Source organism: Podarcis pityusensis (assembly GCF_964106645.2).
Source record: "Podarcis pityusensis genome assembly, chromosome: 13".
In the NCBI taxonomy this organism is placed as follows: Eukaryota; Metazoa; Chordata; class Lepidosauria; order Squamata; family Lacertidae; genus Podarcis; species Podarcis pityusensis.
In genome coordinates this window covers 13,164,476-13,183,562 of record NC_138038.1, presented here as the reverse complement: position 1 = coordinate 13,183,562, position 19,087 = coordinate 13,164,476, and the positions used below count along the sequence as shown (strand labels likewise).

Sequence of the window (19,087 nt, the reverse complement as noted above, 5' to 3'; positions counted from 1 at the left end):
AATTAATAAATTGATGAAGATAATGATTTCAGTTCACTGCCGGACTTCCTGAACCTATTCAGGTGAACGTAGAATTCGATCAGAAGGTAGAACCTAAAGCCATTTAATTTGTCCCCTGATTCCATTCCCATGTTTCAAGACTGGATCTTCTGTCTGCCAACGCATATCTAATCAGCCCACACAACCCTAACCGTGGCATATAACAAAGAGGTGCTGTTGAAAAGCTACCTGGCAGGAGACTTAGCTCCTCAAGCAGGTGAACAGAGGTATATGCTTCAGGAGAACATACACACACTAGGCTTGCTCACCAATTTGGCTTGGCCCTGCAGTTTGTAAGTACATGAGGACCATGCAAGACCACACCTGATTTGACTGACCTGGCATCAGCTACCAAACACTTCCCCATTTCTTCTAAATAGGTCATCCTTGCTCCTTAATCCCAGATACGTTGAACGAAGGGGATGAATTCTGGTGAAAACTACAGGTTACCCGGTAATGATGGTAGGCACTCTGCATATACTCAGAGGCATACTTCCTCTCTTCCATGTTCCAGTGCTGAATCTCTCAAATCCATCCTGGGACCTGAATCACCCTGAGCTCCTGGCCTAATCTTCCTGAAAGAAGAAATAATTCCATGATTTTGGAGTGTGTTTATTCCGCCTTGATTTCCACCAGAGTAAACGGGTCTGATTTGCCTGTGTGCATGTGCATAGAAGGTTAGTGTGTGCACACCCTGCTTCCCCCACCCCCTGCTTTTTGCTGGTTCCTGCTGCCTGTCCATACAGAAAGAGAGGGGGGGGGGGGAACGACAAGAGACAGCTCTTCCATGCTAAAAAGGCAGGAGGGAGGGATCTTTGCAGCTCACGTGTCCTTTCTCTCCTTTGCCTCCCCCCTCCCCAACTCTCCCCATCTCTCTCCCTCACATCATGTTAGACTCTTGTATCCATCACTGCAGAGCCAGGATGGAGAAATTTCCGTATCCTTCCTGCCCGTTCCTGGCTCTTCACTGGTTTTGATTTTGCCTCTGCAAAACATTCTCGTCTCTCCTTTCTCTCTCTTTCCTCTCCGCTCCTCTTCTGACCACCTTCCTCCCCTCAGCAACAATTCCGAGGAGAAAAAGAAGAAAAAGAAGGAAGGAAGAGAGGCAAGGACCAGGGAGCATCCCAGACTTTCAATGCAAAGCAAAAGAAAAAGAAGAAAGGGCACTGAGAGCTGTCTTCCTCGCATGCTGTACCAATCGGTGCCAGCCCTGATTCCGATTATGAAGGCATTATGAGCTGCCCGCTACAGAATTGGGTGTTGTTGACAGCCTTCCTCTCTCTGCTGCTTTGTCATTCAGGTGAGGGGAGCCTCTCTTAGCTTTGCCCCCCCCCGAACTTTCCCCAGTCCCTTCCTGAATTGCACTGGGGCAGAGGGCATCATATGGGGCGGGGAACCCGGGTACCAGCTAACAAAGGAGTGGGAGTTACAATGCATGCATCTCTCTGAGCTAACTGGGAGCAGCACCATGTTGCACCACCGCTGCTCCCCTCTCCCAAATAATACAGGGTTGCTCCACACCGCCTTTTTGAATGGAGCACTTGGAGGGTGGGGGGCAGGTGGGTTGCAATTTGTTGCTTGTAAACATTCCCCGAGTTTGCTGGGCACCCCTTCCCCACAGTCCCATTTCTACACCCACCTCGCCGGGGCTGTGACTGCAGTCTTTTCTGCTGCATAGACACATTTTTCTGCAGTTCCTTCCAGCCCTAAGGTGGAGATGGTTGAGCAACAGCTGGGGTGGACAGCGAAAATATCTTGCCGGTTCTGCCTGGGAATGGCAGGGATGGAAGAGAGAGTTGAGGGAAAGGGGGGGCCCTGATATACTCAGCTTGGGCTCACATTTTAGAGGGGATGCGTGGGTTTGGATCAGACTCTGATCACAAATGTATTGCCAAGTGTTGTTGGCCAAAAAGGATGGGACTCTGACCCCCCAAACTGCTTGGGAACAAGCCCAGGCTCAGCCCTAGGTGTCTATTTATGCCAGGGCTCCCTAAGCATGTGAAGAGTACATTTCTATCAGCACAGAACAACCAGAACAGTCCTGCACAGATCCAGGATTTGGGGACAGGGCATGCCATTCAAGGCATGCGGATTCTAAAAATGCTTGAGCCCCAGCTCCCTTTCATTTTAAGAAACTAATAAAACCACTGATCCAGAGATGCCCTTACAGGGAGTATACCCAGAACAATACTATGCCAGCCTATCCAAGGCAATGTAGATGAATTAAATGCTGAGATGGTTGGAGGAGCTCCATCTAAGCCCTTGTTCCTTTGGTATGTAGGCCTCTCTGCAACATGTCGAATTTATTTTGTATCTTCCACGGCTTGATCTGATGAGAATTTAGCCCCACAACCTGTCCCGGGACAAACCCAAAGTCTGGAAGAGAATGCATCTACACCTGATTTAGAATAGCTTTCCTTCCCCACCAAGTGACCTCAACCAACCACCATTCCCCTCTGCATCTCTTGAGTTTATAAGTAAATGCTTTCAGATCAGAAAGGGTGACCTGCAGGCTGGCTGCAGCCCCTCTGCCCGCTTTAGCTGCCCCTCTCAGAGATGAAGCCCCAGCTCATCAAGTCCTCCCTCCTTTCCTTGATCGCACCATGATGTCTGGTTTGCGTTTCTTTCTTTTCCTTTCCTTGGAGTAGGTTTTGTAAAAGCGGATACGCAACCTGGCGATTTGCGGAGGAGGGTCCCGAATGCCGGCTGGCGCAAAAGATGGGGTGTTTCGGAAATCACCCACCCCACCAGGCTAGTGGGACAGAGTTCTGGGGGAGAGGTCCAAAACCATCAGCTGGACACCAGGGTCAGAAAAGAGCCTGGCAGCAGTGGAGGAGCAGGAGGTGGTGGAAAAGGAGAAAGCCCTGTAAGTGAACCCTGTCTCCCCATTTCTCTTTCTCTCTCTTTTTTGTTAAAGGAAGACATTGTCCTAAGGCTCTTCTTAACATTATAGCAGGTGTGGGTGTGGGTGGGGAGAGCAGGCTCCAAGCTGTTCTGTGAAGCCAGATGGTATGCATACACAATGGTTGGGTGGCAAGGGCTGCTTCCAACTTTTTAATAAGATACTGTTATGCATTGTCGGTGACGGAGCAGAGCTGCCTGGGCTCTTGGGCAGTTGGAGCATTTGTCCAGGAAGTTTGTGAATAGCCACATGTGCTATCTCGGTTGGCATTCCCCATTGCCCTGAGAAGCACTTGCCCATCTGGCTGTAAGGAAGGTGAGAATGGAGTGTGCTGCTCCTTTCCTAGAAACCAGAACATGCACCCAGGCAAACAACTGCAACATCCTTTCTGCCCTTGCCCCCACCTGCATAGAACAGGATACATATCTAATTCTTCTCAGCTGGCAGCAGCTCTCCAGGATTTCCAACTCTCTGGTGCGATGTAGAGGGAGGTCAGGCTGCCCACCTGGTCTAGATGGAGGGGCAAAATTGGGGCAGATGGTTAGCAGCGCGTTAGCTACTGAGGGTCCCAAGGAAATGAGGGTTCACTTATGTGGTGATCACATGAAAATGACAGAATGGGTATTCAAAGAAGGCAATAAATATTGCAGCCCCAGCAGCCTCCTTCCTTTGAACAGGAAACACTAGCATTTATGGCTGATCTTGATCTTTCCATCTGGTCCCTTGAATTTTGTTTTGGCTAGTGTTACTGTTGCCAAGGATTCCTAAAACAATATTTTTTGGCAATTGTAGGTAAGCTTTGGAAACTGAGTGCTACATCAAAGCAGAATGCTTCACAAGTTCTCAACTCCTCTACACAGGATAAATAGGAAAAAGCTGTGGAAGACTGAAATTGTTAGATAAAAGCAGAGCTTCATGCTCTTTTTTGAACTATTGACTAATATTACATTGGCTAAATCTGAGTTGCCAGATAGCTTCATTCTAAGGTTGTGTGATAGCTGGGTTCCAAGGTTGTGCAAGTTCATTTTAAGAGCATAATCAAATAAAACTGCGATCAGAAATTATAAACAGAGTAGAACAATATTCGGATATACCATTCAAGCCTTAAAACATGGCAACGTGAAATGCTGCAACTGTAAATGTCCTGACTTAGAGCAGAATTAGAAATCTCTGCCCTGGTTTCTATGTCACAGAAAAAAGGGAAGGATGAGGAGTCAGAGAAAATTGATGGGGCTGGGGGGAACAAGTATACAGGAGCCTTCAGGGCCCCCAAGCTCACATCTCACTTTTAACTCTAACCTCCCAAATGGGGCCACTTTATATTTTTCATGTCTTGTGTGTTACTTATTCCACTGTCTCACCGTCTAGATCTGCCTCTTCACACACATCAAAGGCAGATCTAGGGGAGCATGATCAGTTTGGTACCACCAGCAACGACTTCCAAAGTAAGATCTTGGCGCCGCACAGGGCGCCACTGAAATTTGAGATGCCAAGGTCTGCCACTGTGCCCGCACAAAAACATACACCTTCCTTGTTGGCCTTATAACTTTCTGTGCACATCTTCTCTTTTTCCTCTCTTGTTGGAAGATGCTTGTGGCTCTGCTGGTTTTGGATTTGGGGTGTGTGTGGAGTTTAGGCAAAATCGTGACCTACCGTATGTGTTGGTTGCAGCCCTCAGTTGAAGATCAAGGATGCAGAGGGGTTGGGGTTGGGGAGGCCCAAGGAAAGTCCAGAGTCAATTCTCAGTGTAGCACTGCTGCTCCTCAATAACAGGAAACCTGATTTGGTATGGATCCCATTGTAAGCCCTTGGAAAGTTTAAATGTATTAGATATGGTGTGGTGAACCCATGGCTCTCCAGATAGGACCACAACTCCTATTGTTCCTTCCTACTGGCGTTGCTAGCTGAGGCTGATGGGAATTGAAGTCCAACATCTGGAGTGCCAGAGGTTCCCTGCCCTTCGCCTAGATAACCTTCCCATGTACTCTAGCCTAACAACTCCATATTTCAGTGCTAATTTCATTGTCCCCTGGATATGAAGCTCTTCACTGTTTGCTTTCCTTCTAACACTCATGATCTTTTTGTGCCTGCTGCTCTTTCTTTCTTTTCTAACTTTTGCATGGAGGACTGTGAAATATACTCAGAGTCGCAAAGTGATTTCATGCTCTTTATTCAGCTCATAGTGGTGAGGAGGAATGAATGAATGTCCCCTCACAGTATCTGCTTTATATACATTATTTACACAATGGGCTGCACATGATTGGCTAATTCTGGAATTCTACTGTAAGCCAATCAGGATGTGGATTCACTTCTATCTGGAGCAGGATTGGGTGGTTCCTGCCAACCAATCATACTGCTGCATTGTTCTAGGACCAATCAGACTGCTGCATTCTGAATCCTATTGTTCTAGGACCAATCAGACTGCTGCCTTTTGGATCCTATTGTTCTAGGACCAATCAGACTGCTACAGTTTGGATCCTATTCAACTCAGTACATAACACCCCTCCCCTCTAAGTTCCAGTCCTGCCCGGGAGGTCGCATTCATAGTCCTCAAGGTATGCCGGCGGCCTACGTGTGCGTTGTGGCCTGGGGTGTTCCCTGGTCCGGGCTCCGGGTTCTGGCTCGTGTTCCAAGGATGCTGGCTGTGATGCGGCTGTTTGGTCTGGTGCAACCGGCTCGCTCAGTCGTGGTTCTGGTTCCGGTGTCCTTTCGGCCTCACGGGTCCTCTCTGTATTTACTGATTCTGCCTCTCCTGCTGGCCCCTCCTGCTCTATGGGCCTCACTGCCCCGCTGTTCCCTTGGGACTCCTCTGACCTGTCCTCCTCCTGGTTTTCTCCCGGGAATCGTCGCCGTATCTGGTCGCAGTGGCGGCGCCAGCATTGCCCCCCATCCGTTAGCACCTCGTACGACACGGGGCCAGTGACCCTGGTGATTGTGGCGGGTACCCATGCTGGGCCTGCCCCAAAATTCTTTGCGTACACTGGGTCCTGGGCCTCGAAGGTCCGGGGGTTCCTGCCTTCCCCCACCACTACCTCATCCTGAGCTCTATCGGGGTGAAGGCGGTCCAATCTGATTGCAAGGCGCCGACCCATTAGTAGTTCAGCGGGGCTCCGGCCAGTCGTTGAGCTGGGGGTGCTGTGCTGTGCTAGAAGGAATGTGGCAAGGCGGTACTCCCAGTCCCCTTGCGTCATGCGGCGAAGGGTGTCCTTGGTGGTCCGCACCATGCGTTCTGCTTGGCCATTGGTGGCAGGGTGGAACGGCGCCGAACGGATGTGGCGGATGGCGTTCTGCGCTGTGAAGGTTTGGAATTCTCCTGACGTAAATGCAGTCCCGTTGTCTGAGACGAGAGTGTCAGGGAGCCCGTGGGTTGCAAACAGCCTGCGTAGTACCCGGATGGCTGCGGACGTGGAAGTGGACGGTACCAGTGCGACTTCCAGCCATTTGGTGTAGGAGTCCACCACTATGAAGAATGTTTTCCCCTGAAAGGGGCCAGCGAAATCCACATGCAGGCGTGACCATGGTGCTCGGGCGGACTCCCAGGACTGGACTGGGGCCCTTGGGGGATCTGGGCGGGATTCTTGGCAGGCCTGGCAGTGTTTGACCCAGGCCTCTATCTCTCCATCGATCCCCGGCCACCACACATAACTCCTGGCAAGGGCCTTCATTCTTACTACCCCTGGATGTGTCTCGTGTAGGGCTGTGAGGACCCTTTTGCAGAGGGGCTGGGGAACAACGACTCTGCTTCCCCATAACAGGCACCCCTTGTGAGCCGACAGTTCATGTTTGCGGGTTGTGTAGCCGGCGAATTCTGGCCCGGGGCTGCTGCTGGGCCATCCCCTCCACACCCAGTCCAGGACCCGGGAGATGACCCTATCTTTCTTGGAATGGTGTGCAACTTCTTGTGCCTGAATGGGGCGGTCGGGAAGCAGCTCCAGGCTCATAACCTCTTGTGCAGGTGCTGGGTCAGGGCCTGTTTCCGGTAGTGGTAGCCTGCTGAGGGCGTCCGCATGGCCCATCGCCTTCCCAGGTCGGTGAATCAGTGCATACTGGTAGCTGGCAAGGAAAATTGACCACCTGAGGACGCGAGGAGACAGCACTTGGGGGGTCTGCTTTTCGGGGGCAAACAAGCCAAGCAACGGCTTGTGGTCAGTCACCACGGTGAAGGGCCGCCCGTACAAGAAATCATGGAATTTTTTTACTCCCTTTACGATTGCCAGACCCTCCTTGTCAATTTGCGAGTAGTTCCGCTCGGTTGTGTTGAGTGTCTGGGAAAAGTACGCCACCGGTACCTCTCTTCCATCCGGGAGTTGGTGCCCCAGGACAGCTCCAATGCCATAGGGTGAGGCGTCGCATGCTAGCACCACCGGCAGCCTCTCGTCGAAGTGTGCCAAGACCGAGTTTGAGACAAGCAAGTCCTTGACTGCCTGGAATGCGGCCTCCTGGCGCTGGCCCCACACCCAAGGGGCCCGCTTGTCCAGGAGTCTGTGTAGGGGCTCCGCTACCGCCGCCTTGTGGGGAAGGAAGGAATGGTAAAAGTTCAATAGTCCCAAGAAGGCCTGAAGTTCAGTCTTGCTCTTGGGCGCTGGGGCATCACAAATGGCCCGTACCTTGTCCCCAGTCGGGTGGACCCCTTCTGCGTCCACCATAAATCCCAGAAAGTCCACCTGAGGCACTCCTAGTAGACATTTTTCCCGCTTCACCTTGAGACCCGCCGTCTGGAAACGGTGCAGAACGGTGCGGAGGCGGTCCTCAAACTCCTCTGGTGTGGGGCCGGCAATCAACACATCATCGAAGAAGGGGGTGACGCCCGGAATCCCTTTAAGGAGAGAGTCCATTATATTCTGGAATATGCCTGGTGCCACGCTGACACCGAATTGCAGCCGCTTTACCCTGAACGCTCCTCTGTGCGTCACAATCGTCTGTGCCTCTGCTGTGGCCTCATCTACTGGCAGCTGTTGATATGCTTGGGCCAAGTCCAGCTTGCCAAAAATTTTCGACCCAGCCAGGGTGGCAAGGACATGGCTGACCACTGGCACTGGGTATGCGTGGGCCGTGAGGGCCTTGTTTATGGTACATTTGTAGTCTGCGCAGATGCGGACCGAACCATTAGGCTTGACGGGTGTGACGATTGGGGTTTCCCAGGGAGCATTAGGCACCAGCTCCAGCACTCCTTGCTCTACGAGTCGGTCCAATTCCTCGTCTATACGGGGTTTCAAGGCGAACGGGACCCGGCGGGCCTTGAGCCTGACCGGTCGTACTGCGGGGTCAAGCTGTAGCGCAATGGGGGGGCCCGTATACTGTCCCAATTTCCCATCGAAAACCCCTGGAAATTCCTTGCATATGGCGTCCACGTCCACTTGTAAGCTAGTGTGGTTCACCCCGGTGACAGCTAGCCCCAGTGGTCCAAACCATGCCAATCCCAGTAAGCTAATGTAGGGGCCCTTGACCACAAGCAAGTCCAGTTGCCGCGTCCGCCCTCGGTATTGCACCCTGAAGGTCCCCACCCCCATTGTGGGGACCTTACGCTTCTGGAAGTCCCGGAGGGTGAATGGGGCCGGCCTGAGTTTGGGACCCCCAGTGGGACACAGTTTCCTTAAGGTCCTTGCCGAGATTATGGATAGAGTTGAACCCGTGTCAAGCTCCATGCGGCATGGGGCCCCCTCTATCTGTACCTCTACATAAATTTTCTCTACGTTGGGGTGGGGCAACTGGTATACCTGGAAGTCCGTGAGCTCCGTCGAGTTGCCTTGGTGCGTTGGGCCCCGGGACCTGGGGCTCTTGGATTGGTCATCTGATGCCTGGTGTCGGGTGGGCCGAGCCCGACACACCCGGGCGATGTGTCCCGATTTTCTGCACTGCCTGCACTCTGCGTTGCGGAAACGGCAGGTCCTCCTCTCGTGACTCTCCCCGCAGCTTGCGCAGTTCCCTCCTTCTCGTCGAGGCAGCTGTGGTCTGTGCGCTGCTTGAGTGCGCTGCTGTACTCGGTGCACCTCCTCCCTGTCGGATCCTGAGTCGTCGGTGAGGTCTTCATGGTGGACCCTCGGTTGGGATGGTAGGCTCGGCCGTGCCTCTTGGGTCGACCTCTCGGCAGCTTCTGTTGCCAGGGCCTCCTCCAGAGCGACCTGGAACGTTAGGTCCTTCTTAGCGTAGAGGCGTCGTTGCAGCTTCTCATCCTTCAGGCCACCGACGAGGCGGTCACGAAGCATGTTCTCCAGCTCTGAGAAGTTGCAGAACCGGGCGGCTTGGCGGAGAGAGGTCACAAACCCAGTTATGGTTTCCCCAGGGGCTTGCCGCTTTGCGTAGAAGGCATTTCGACGAGCCACCACTGAGGGCTGCGGCGAAAAGTGCCCCTTCAGCTGTTCCATTATTGTTTTGTATGGAACAGTAGCGACGTCTTCAGGCGCAAGGAGAGCCCGGGCGATTTCAAACGTCTCCTCTCCGCAGACGCTGAAGAATATCGCCCTCTTCTTGGCGTCTTCTTCGTCGGTGACCCCTTTGGCTTCTAGGAGGAAGGTGAAACGGGAGGCGTACGCTTCCCAGTCTCCAGATGCTGGGTTGAATGGCGAGAAGCTGCTGTTGGCTGCCATTCTGAGTTCCTTGTGCCCCGGAGCTGAAGCCTGGATACACGGTGCGAGGCAGCGGTGCGGCAGTTGGCGGTGCTGCGGTGCTGTGTGTGGCAGTCAGCTCAGCGGGATCCCATCCTCGTCGCCAGTGAAATATACTCAGAGTCGCAAAGTGATTTCATGCTCTTTATTCAGCTCATAGTGGTGAGGAGGAATGAATGAATGTCCCCTCACAGTATCTGCTTTATATACATTATTTACACAATGGGCTGCACATGATTGGCTAATTCTGGAATTCTACTGTAAGCCAATCAGGATGTGGATTCACTTCTATCTGGAGCAGGATTGGGTGGTTCCTGCCAACCAATCATACTGCTGCATTGTTCTAGGACCAATCAGACTGCTGCATTCTGAATCCTATTGTTCTAGGACCAATCAGACTGCTGCCTTTTGGATCCTATTGTTCTAGGACCAATCAGACTGCTACAGTTTGGATCCTATTCAACTCAGTACATAACAGACTGGGTAGCAGCTGAAAAAAAATCCTTCCAGTAGCACCTTTAAGACCAACTAAGTTAGTTCTTGGTATGAGCTTTCGTGTGCAAGCACACTTCTTCAGATACACTGAAACAGAAGTTGCCAGATCCTTCTATATAGTGAGAAGGTGGGGAGGGGTATTACTCAGAAGGGTGGTGGGAATGGGAGATTGGCAGATAGCTGGGATGAGCCTGCTGACGACTCTTAACGACTGTAATGGGTCTTACAGGAAAAGGCAAGGGGTGAGAAGGTGAGAAATGGCTTAGTCATGTATAATGGGATAAGAATCCAATGAAGAAGTGTGCTTGCACACGAAAGCTCATACCAAGAACTAACTTAGTTGGTCTTAAAGGTGCTACTGGAAGGATTTTTTTTCTTTTGACTATGGCAGACCAACACGGCTACCTATCTGTAACTGGGTAGCAGCTGTGATAGCAAATATAACCTTGCAAACCTTGTTGCAAATCACTTTGACATTACCAGTGGAAGGTGATGGAAGAAGTTTGCAAATAAATAAAGCTGTAATCTTAACCCCTCTTACCTGGAAGGAAGTCCGATTGAATTCAGCAGGAGTTTTTAGAGTAGACATGGTTAGGATTGCAATGTACGTCTCCAAGTTCAGAAGTTCCAAGTTCTTAATGCTGTTTGCAGGCAGGCAAACAGCAGAGGAAAGTTGCTGCCTCCATGCCCTGCTTAGGAGGTTTCCTTGTTGCATCTAGTTGTCCACCACTGAAAAATGATGGCTGGATCTGATCTAACATGTTGTTATAATCCTGAGCTACACACAATTCACTGCCACAAGACCTATTGATGACAACTAATTTAGGCTGCTTCCGGATGACCTATTTATTGAACATTCATCCTGATTTGTTTGCAGGGAGATTAGGTGATGTTGGCCATTTAATGAGCATTCTTTCTTGGTTTTTTTGTGGGGAGGTTAGAAGACATTGTGCCAAAGCAAAGCAAAAACTTCCACGTTCAGAAGCTAGCTAGCTAGCTGGGGGGGGGGGCATGCTGGGGGGGGCAGCATGATGGGGGCTGGCATCATTCCCTACTGAGAGCTTCATCACTGAAATCTTACACACACCCCACCATGGTTTTTAGGGGAGCTGTTATGCAAGCAGTACTTTGCTTTGCACCAAATCCTCCCACAAAACACACTTGAGAAATAGCTTGTCTTTCTTGCAAAGAATAGAGACATGTTAATGGGTTTATTTTTAGTATAGGTTGTTAGATATATCAATATTCCAACTAGAACCTAAGGGGGAGGATAGTACATGTTTTGTGTCTCAAAAACCACATTTCTCATACTGGTTATCCTCTGGCCCTGCCCCACTTAAAAACATTTGCAAACCATTCCTTCCCTTCTACGTTTGGGTCTCCTGATCTTTTTTTCACATCTTTTTCACTGGAAACAGTTCAAAAAAATCTCTTTTTCTCTCAACATATGGAGTTGCCAAGCCACTCGACTACAGAATGAATCCTGGAGTTTGTTTGGGTTTCTCTCTCTTTCTGAAATGTGTTTGGCTCAGCCTTCCGCGAACAGTGCAAAGATGCAAGGGGATTAAGAGGCGAGAGCAGTGGAGACTTATAGACAGCCAAACAGAACTGAACGGCTCCTGGCTCCTTTTAACAAGAGGGATTCCCCCCGTCCCACCAGTAGCTCTGCTAGGAAATGACAGCTGGCAGCCTTGGATCTCAACAACCCCCTCCCCCAATGGGGCAGAGGCTGGAGATTCAGAGGGCAGAACATCTGTGGAACTTTCTGGCAGAATTCAGAACCTTGGCTCCCTTCCCTGTGCAAAGTGGCCTTTTTGCAAAATCTAGTTGTTGTCCAGAGATCTAGGCTTTTGGTAGGAGAGTCGTTTCCTACACCAACAAATGCAAGTTAGCCCCTTGATTTCCATGCCTCTGATAGCTGAGGTCCATTTTTGGAAATTAAAATTGGAATTACCCTTTACTCTTTCACTCCGAAAGGTCAAGCACTCTGCAAAAGGCATAGCCCTTAGAGGATTCCCAACTTCTTTGTTTCTTTGTGTGTCACTGTTCTGGGGATGCTTGAAAGGAGGCAAACTCAGATCAGTGACCCATACAGAGACCCAACAGGCAGTATCCTTCAAAGGCAGGTGATTTTTCCATATCTCTGCATCAGATCAAAATTATCAGGTCATTCATTTCTTCTGGATTCTGAAGAGCTATGGCAGAATCACCCAACCCAAAGCAGGCTAATTGAAGAAGGCTAGGCCTGGTCAAGGGACGCGGGTGGCGCTGTGGGTTAAATCACAGAGCCTAGGACTTGCCGATCAGAAGGTCAGCGGTTCGAATCCCCGTGATGGGGTGAGCTCCCGTTGCTTGGTCCCTGCTCCTGCCAACCTAGCAGTTCGAAAGCACGTCAAAGTGTAAGTAGATAAACAGGTACCGCTCCAGCGGGAAGGTAAACGGCATTTCCATGCGCTGTTCTGGTTCGCCAGAAGCGGCTTAGTCATGCTGGCCACATGACCTGGAAGCTGTACACCAGCTCCCTCGGCCTTTAAAGCGAGATGAGCGCCACAACCCCAGAGTCGGTCACGACTGGACCTAATGGTCAGGGGTCCTCTTACCTTTTTAGGCCTGGTCAATAAATGAGACAGAGATGCAGAAGTCTGTAAGTAGGTGTTTGGGAGTCACACAAATATTTTATTAATATCTCATTGGGAGTACATTTCTTCATGGCACACAGTTTATGGCTTAAGGCCAAACTAGATTGAGATGTGAAAGATCCAGGATTAGATCTCCCAACATTTCCTTTTCCTTAAAAGAAGTTTAAACTTCAGGGCCCCTAAAGCAGAGTTTGGGGATCTTCCTGTAGAAGGGGCAATATCTGTCCCAGCCTGGGCATTGTTCAAAAAGGGTGATATTAATACAGAAATAAAAATGGCATCTAATGCCATCTAGTTGGTATCTTGGGGTACAAAACTTGATGGGCTACACCCATGCCATATATTTAAAGCACACGGCTTTACTCAAAGAATCCTGGGAACTGCAGTTTGTTAAGAGTGCTGGGATGTGAAATGTGTGGTAAACTACAATTCCCAGGGTTCTGTGGGGAAATCCACGTGCCTTAAATGTGCTTTATATGTATGGTGTGAATGTGACCTTGGGAATCCAGGCGCAAGAGACTGCCTCTGCCTTTGAGGAAACATTAGCAAGGCACTGTTGAGAATGGGGTATTGTTAGTATAGGCACTGTAAAAGACTTGAGTGAGGCACAGGCTCATGATACAGATTTGGATGAAATTTGCATATATGTCTCCTTCCCTGTTCCATCCAATTACAAAGTGTGCCTCTGGGCAAATTAAGATGGTGGATAACTCAAGTCTTATGATAAAACAACGGCTTCTTAAAAAGATCAAGTTTTTAAAAAGGGGAAGATGCAAGAAATCTGGGGTCTGCCGCAAAAGATTTTGGGTTCTACCTTCCTCTCCTGCCCAACAACACCCTTGATTGTGAAGATTCTTTCCCTAAAACAGACCCTCCAAGTGTCTCCCTTTTCCAGGGACAGCCCTGGATTTACAAAAGCCATCCTGGTTTCTGATTTGATCCCGGAATGTGCCACTTTTCCTTAGGACATGCTTAATTTCATTGGAGAAATGTTGGAGGGTATGGCGTTATGAGCCAAGGAGATAAGTAACTATACAAGTAACTATACAACCCTTAGAAGACATCTGAAGGCAGCCCTATATTGGAAAGTTTCTTAATGTTTAATTATGTCTTTATATATGTTGGAAGCTGCCCAGAGTGGCTGGAGCAACCCATTCAGATGGACGAATAATAATAATAATAATAATAATAATAATAATAATAGGATGTCCCTATTTTCATTGGAGTAATGTTGGGAGGTATGCTAATGTCTCCCACATGCTTTCCACTCAGAAAGTTTCACCTGTAAATGTTTCCAATCTACTCTTCTCCCACCCCCACCTTCAACCCTCTTTAACAGATTCCATTAAACTCTCTGCTGTAGGTGTATGCAAGTGTTAAACTAGATTAAATGGGAGGCATGTAGAAGATCTCATCCATAATGAATAAGATAATCACTCAGCCACGATGGAAGCAAAGGTAGAATTGCTTCTGGTGGTGGATTGCTGGCTGGGGCAGGGTGGGTGGGGGCAGCCCAAGGTGCCGAGCAAGTGTGATGCACAGCTGGCTGCAGCGGGTGGGCGGTTAAAACCGCAGGTTGTCCTTTGTGATTTTCAGTCCCTCCCCACCCGCCTCCAGGTGGTAGCTAACTCCAGAACAAAATCTTTGCATTGCCTAGATAAGCGAGTGGGAAGATTGATCAGGCTGGGCATGGCAGGATTCTGTTCAGATTCCTCACTGTGCATGGTACCATTTTTGTGTCCCAAACACTTTGACAATCCTTTTCCTTGTGACAGCTGCCCTATGGAATTTTTTTGGGAGGGGTGTGGGGGCTGCACAGGCCTCCATCCGACAGAATGTGAAATTGTTAAGTTGTGGGTGAACATATCAGATGACACAGCGATTCGTCAAACAGCTCTTGTTTATTCACAGGCCGGAACAGAAATGGGCTGAAGGGTTCAGCCAGCCTGCTTATATAGAGCTCCACTAGAACGCAACAGTAATCACTTTCTGTAACTATCCAATCACTGAACGTCACTTTCAATCCCTTATTTGCATATGTGGACCTGAGTGAAAACTATCTACAGTATCCCCCTGCTGGCACAGGGTGAGAACTTCAGTACATAACAGAAATGATAAGGTAAAGGGACCCCTGACCATTAGGTCCAGTCGTGACCGACTCTGGGGTTGCAGCGCTCATCTCGCTTTAAAGGCCGAGGGAGCCGGCGTACAGCTTCCGGGTCATGTGGCCAGCATGACTAAGCCGCTTCTGGCGAACCAGAGCAGCGCACGGAAACGCCATTTACCTTCCCGCCAGAGTGGTACCTATTTATCTACTTGCACTTTGATGTGCTTTCGAACTGCTAGGTTGGCAGGAGCAGGGACCGAGCAACGGGAGCTCACTCCGTCACAGGGATTCAAACAGCCGACCTTCTGATCGGCAAGCCCTAGGCTCTGTGGTTTAACCCACAGCGCCACCCACGTCCTAACAGAAATCATAATGAAGTGGAAATGCTTCTGGGCATGTACTGAGATTGCTTCCATACTAGCTAATTAGTCTGGAATTGCCATGCTTTGTTCACTCACTGTTTACAAAGAATGCATTTGACGTTGTTGCAAAACAACTGCATCCCAGTGTTCATAGGAGCCAACTCCTAGGGGCTGAGGTCCCTTTCCCCCCAATAAAACATTTGAGGTGGCCGAGCTTCCCAAAAGTTGATGGGCATTATCATTCAAATGGTGTGCATATGCTACATCTTGTGATTGGTTGTGCAAGGCAAGGGTTACCTGCCCCCAACATAGTTTATTCAAGTTGGCACCCCTGCCAATGTTGCTTCTCATCTTTTTCATATCTGATTTTTGTTGAAGTTGTTTGCAGTGAACCAGCAGCCTGTTCAGGAGTGAGAAAGCACTACTGTGGTTTTTCAAGAGACATTGTGTCTTTAATTAAAAGCTTCTGCCTCACATATTCCTGTTCAGCATGGCCGGGGGAATTAGTGATGAACTGTGACTTCATTCGTCAGCTTCTGTTCCCTGTTTTGTGGGGAAGGATAATTACTGGTTTCTTTTCATTTTTGCTATGAGAGAAATGAACAGGACACCAGTAATTAAAGACCCTCTCCTGAGGAAACAGAAGCGGTAATTAATCAGCAACACTGCACGGAACAAGAAGATAGAAAACAGACTGAATTTGCAAAGAGGAAATCGCTAAGTAATGTTGCAGGGGACCTTTGCTGAGCAGGAAAGGGATTCTGGCTATGGGGAAAAGGCATTGCTGGGCAATATAGTGCTATATCAGGTGCTTTGTGGAATCCACATTTTAATTATGTTCTGTTGATTCTTTCTGTTGATTGAGGAAAAGCCTCAGCTTTGCTAAAGGGCTGTAATGTGGAAGAACTTAAGTGTCTAGAAACCAGCAGCTATGCAACTGAAATTATTGAGCAAGGCTTCTAAATCAATTTAAGTCTGCAATGTCCATCTGAATTCTGATCAGGCAGTATTTTTAATTCCCATCATGTACAATTACTTTCCAAGATTTACCTGATAGTCAAACGGTTTTTTAAATAAAAAAGTCAGTTTACCAATTAATTGCATTTAATTAATTTGTTATAGTTTATTGTTTTGTGCAGGCTTTTTAATGTTGTTGGTGATGCTTTCGCTTTGTGAGCTACTCAGCAAACTCTTGTTATAGGGTGGCTATATAAATGTAATAAATAAATATCCCCTAGCTTCAAATCTGCAGCTCCCAAGGGCCAAACTAACAGTAACAGGGCAGCCAGATTTTTACTTGGGGAAGAGAGCTTTATAAGAGGTGTACACAATAAAAGTGTTGATTGATAGAACATAAATAAAACCCACCAAACTGTTAAAAATGAATAAAACACAGATGGAATCTGTAAAACAGAAAGCAGAACAATGAATGTCCAATTGCATTTGGTATTTATGTGTCTGCCATATACATGTAGAAAATGTATGCGGGGAAACTAATGTTTTACCCCAAAAGAGACTCACAGGTGAAGAGAGCTATGTTTTCTCCCTTTTCTTCCCCTGCCTGCTTTTGCTGCTCTCTGTCAATTTGGGCACCTTTTGCTCAGCGCCTGTGCCAAAACTGGATTTGGCCGGGGATAATACTTCCTGAACTGACAGCAGGCAGCAAGGTCAGGTCAGGAAGCGTTCAGCTCATGGCTCATTTGAAGCAATAGTTAGACCCCACCTTTTTTGTTGTTTTAAGTGAATATAGTAGACATGGAACACTTCCAGACTGTCACTATTTTCAGGTGGGATTTGATCACATACTGTGATCCATGTGATATGACAGACACATATCAGTGTCTGTCTGATATGTAACTGGAGGAAGTTACAAAAAGTCAGTGGCGCCATACTGAGGACTCATTTCTGCCATTGTGTAGAATGGACCTCTGGATCCCTTCTGTGCATTGAAAGTATACATGACTAAAGTCTCCAGGCTGGTGTATATACTTTGAATGCATATAGGGACTGTGCAGTCTAGTGAAAATACCTAAGTCACAGGTGGACCTGCCATAACAATCTTGCTTCAGTTTCTTTCTTTCTTTATTTCACAACACTTATATGCTGCTTGATTGTAATAATAAAAAACCCCAAGGCAGTTTCCTTTATGAACAAAGTCCTGGTACAAGTGATCCCCAATTGCTTACATCTCTCCAATTGTGTTCATTGTCTATTTATTCTTACTCGCTGCTTTCTTCCTTTTTTTAAACCAGTTTGCCATTCCGTAAGCAGAGTTGCCCTCTTATTCCATGCCTGCTTAATTTACGCAGGGAAAGCATTGCACTTGGGGAAAAGCCTTTTGAAAGTCCAAGTACGCGAGAGGATAGCTGCTTAAAGATATTTGCATTCAGGGTTGTTATCTTAAATGACAACAGCTCCTGGCTGACAAGGGATTTCATGGCATTTCAATCAGATAGCCCAATTCTTACTGCTTTTTCTTGGCCAGTCCACTAGCCACTGCTTGCTTGTAGGGAACTCTGTATGCTGCCTTACTCAGCACACCAGATATACAAGTCCTTCTGGGTTGCCATATGTCATCTTTCCCCAGGACGTGTCCTCTTCGTGGGTATGTAAAATGAGAGTCGTAGCAATCCATAGTTAGAAGCAGAAGTCGGCAAATGTGTCCTCTTTTTTGCTCTTTAAAATATGGCAATCCAATTTGCTTGCACACAGCTGATTATCCTGGCATGGGGCAAAGATGAGTCGAAACTATTTGGCCTTGCTAGGGTTCCTTCACCTCTCTTCTACCCCATTTTAGCCCCCCCCCCCTTGAATCTATATAGAATTAAGGTTTGAAGCACATTTATTACAAGATGCTAAAATGGATGCACAAATCAGTCCACAGCAAGAGTTAAAACACATTCCTTCTATTGGAGTGTTCAGTGAAAGTGTCATACCCTTCAGTCATCTTTTTGATTGCAGCTAAATATGTTGATCCCTTGATGTCTCTCCCTGGAAATCTTATTTTTCAGTCCTTGAAATGCTCTTGTAATTTCACCCTGCGTTTTCCTTCCTTTTCTCTCCCCCCCCTCCTCCCACCTTAAAGAAAGGAGAGAGCGCACAACAGAGAAACCAGAACTGGCCCTAATGTTTGAGTCACCTTCACATCCAACCTTAGTCACTCCTTCCTCCTCCCTCTCCCTTCCTTTCCTCCATCGCACAGCCAAAAATTGCATTATCCCAATTTGCTGCAGCAGCATTTGAGCAGGGGTTCCTTTGAGCCAGGGCTCAACCCCAGAAGCTTTTAACCTGCTACATCCAGGCCTTCTGAGAACTTTTTTTTTACTCAACTGTTCAGTACTCACCCTTCCTCCCAACAGCACATAGCTCTGCCCTGTGTATGAAGTTATTTTCCCATCTCAATGGATCTTACAAGTCCATCACTTTTTTTACTTGATGCGATTTGGTCCAGGAAAACACGCAGTCAATTCTGTTGGCAGTACATTCTGGACTGAGGGAAAGGAGGACTTTGCAAAATGCAGCATTGACTGACGGAATTTAGTGCCACAAGATGTGATGAGAACTACCCACTTAGAAAGCTTTAAGAGAGATCAGACAAATTTATAGAGGACAGGTCTGCCAGCAGTTTATTATCCGTAATAGACAAATGGAACCTGCATGTTCAAAGGTGATATATTTCTGAATACCAGATACTTGGGCAGATGGACAAGAGCCAGTGTGGTGTAGTGGTTAAGAGCGGTGGACTCGTAATCTGGTGAACCGGGTTCGCTTCCCTGCTCCTCCACCTGCAGCTACTGGGTGACCTTGGGCTAGTCACAATTCTTGATGTCTCTCAGCCTCACTCACCTCACAGAGTGTTTGTTGTGGGGGAGGAAGGGAAAGGAGATTGTTGGTCGCTTTGAGACTCCTTAGGGTAGTGATAAAGCGGGATATTAAAT

At 48.4% G+C, this 19,087-nt stretch overlaps 1 protein-coding gene across 6 annotated transcripts in view; it reads left to right on the top strand.

Annotated features, from left to right (window-relative positions):
* ADAM11 (ADAM metallopeptidase domain 11) overlaps positions 1 to 19,087 on the top strand; it is a gene marked incomplete at its 3' end in the record, with an annotated part of 84,394 nt that overhangs the window by 3,229 nt on the left and 62,078 nt on the right. For 2 of the 6 annotated variants that reach the window (XR_013978547.1, XM_080976668.1), the window contains exons 1-2: positions 870 to 1,339; positions 2,688 to 2,905. Coding sequence is in view for 5 of the 6 variants with exons in the window: in XM_080976668.1 (XP_080832794.1) it covers positions 1,273 to 1,339; positions 2,688 to 2,905 (285 nt within the window). Of the gene's footprint in view, positions 1 to 553; positions 717 to 869; positions 1,340 to 2,687; positions 2,906 to 19,087 lie in introns of those variants that run through there. The other 4 variants (XM_080976671.1, XM_080976672.1, XM_080976669.1 and 1 more) reach the window with 3 other exon arrangements.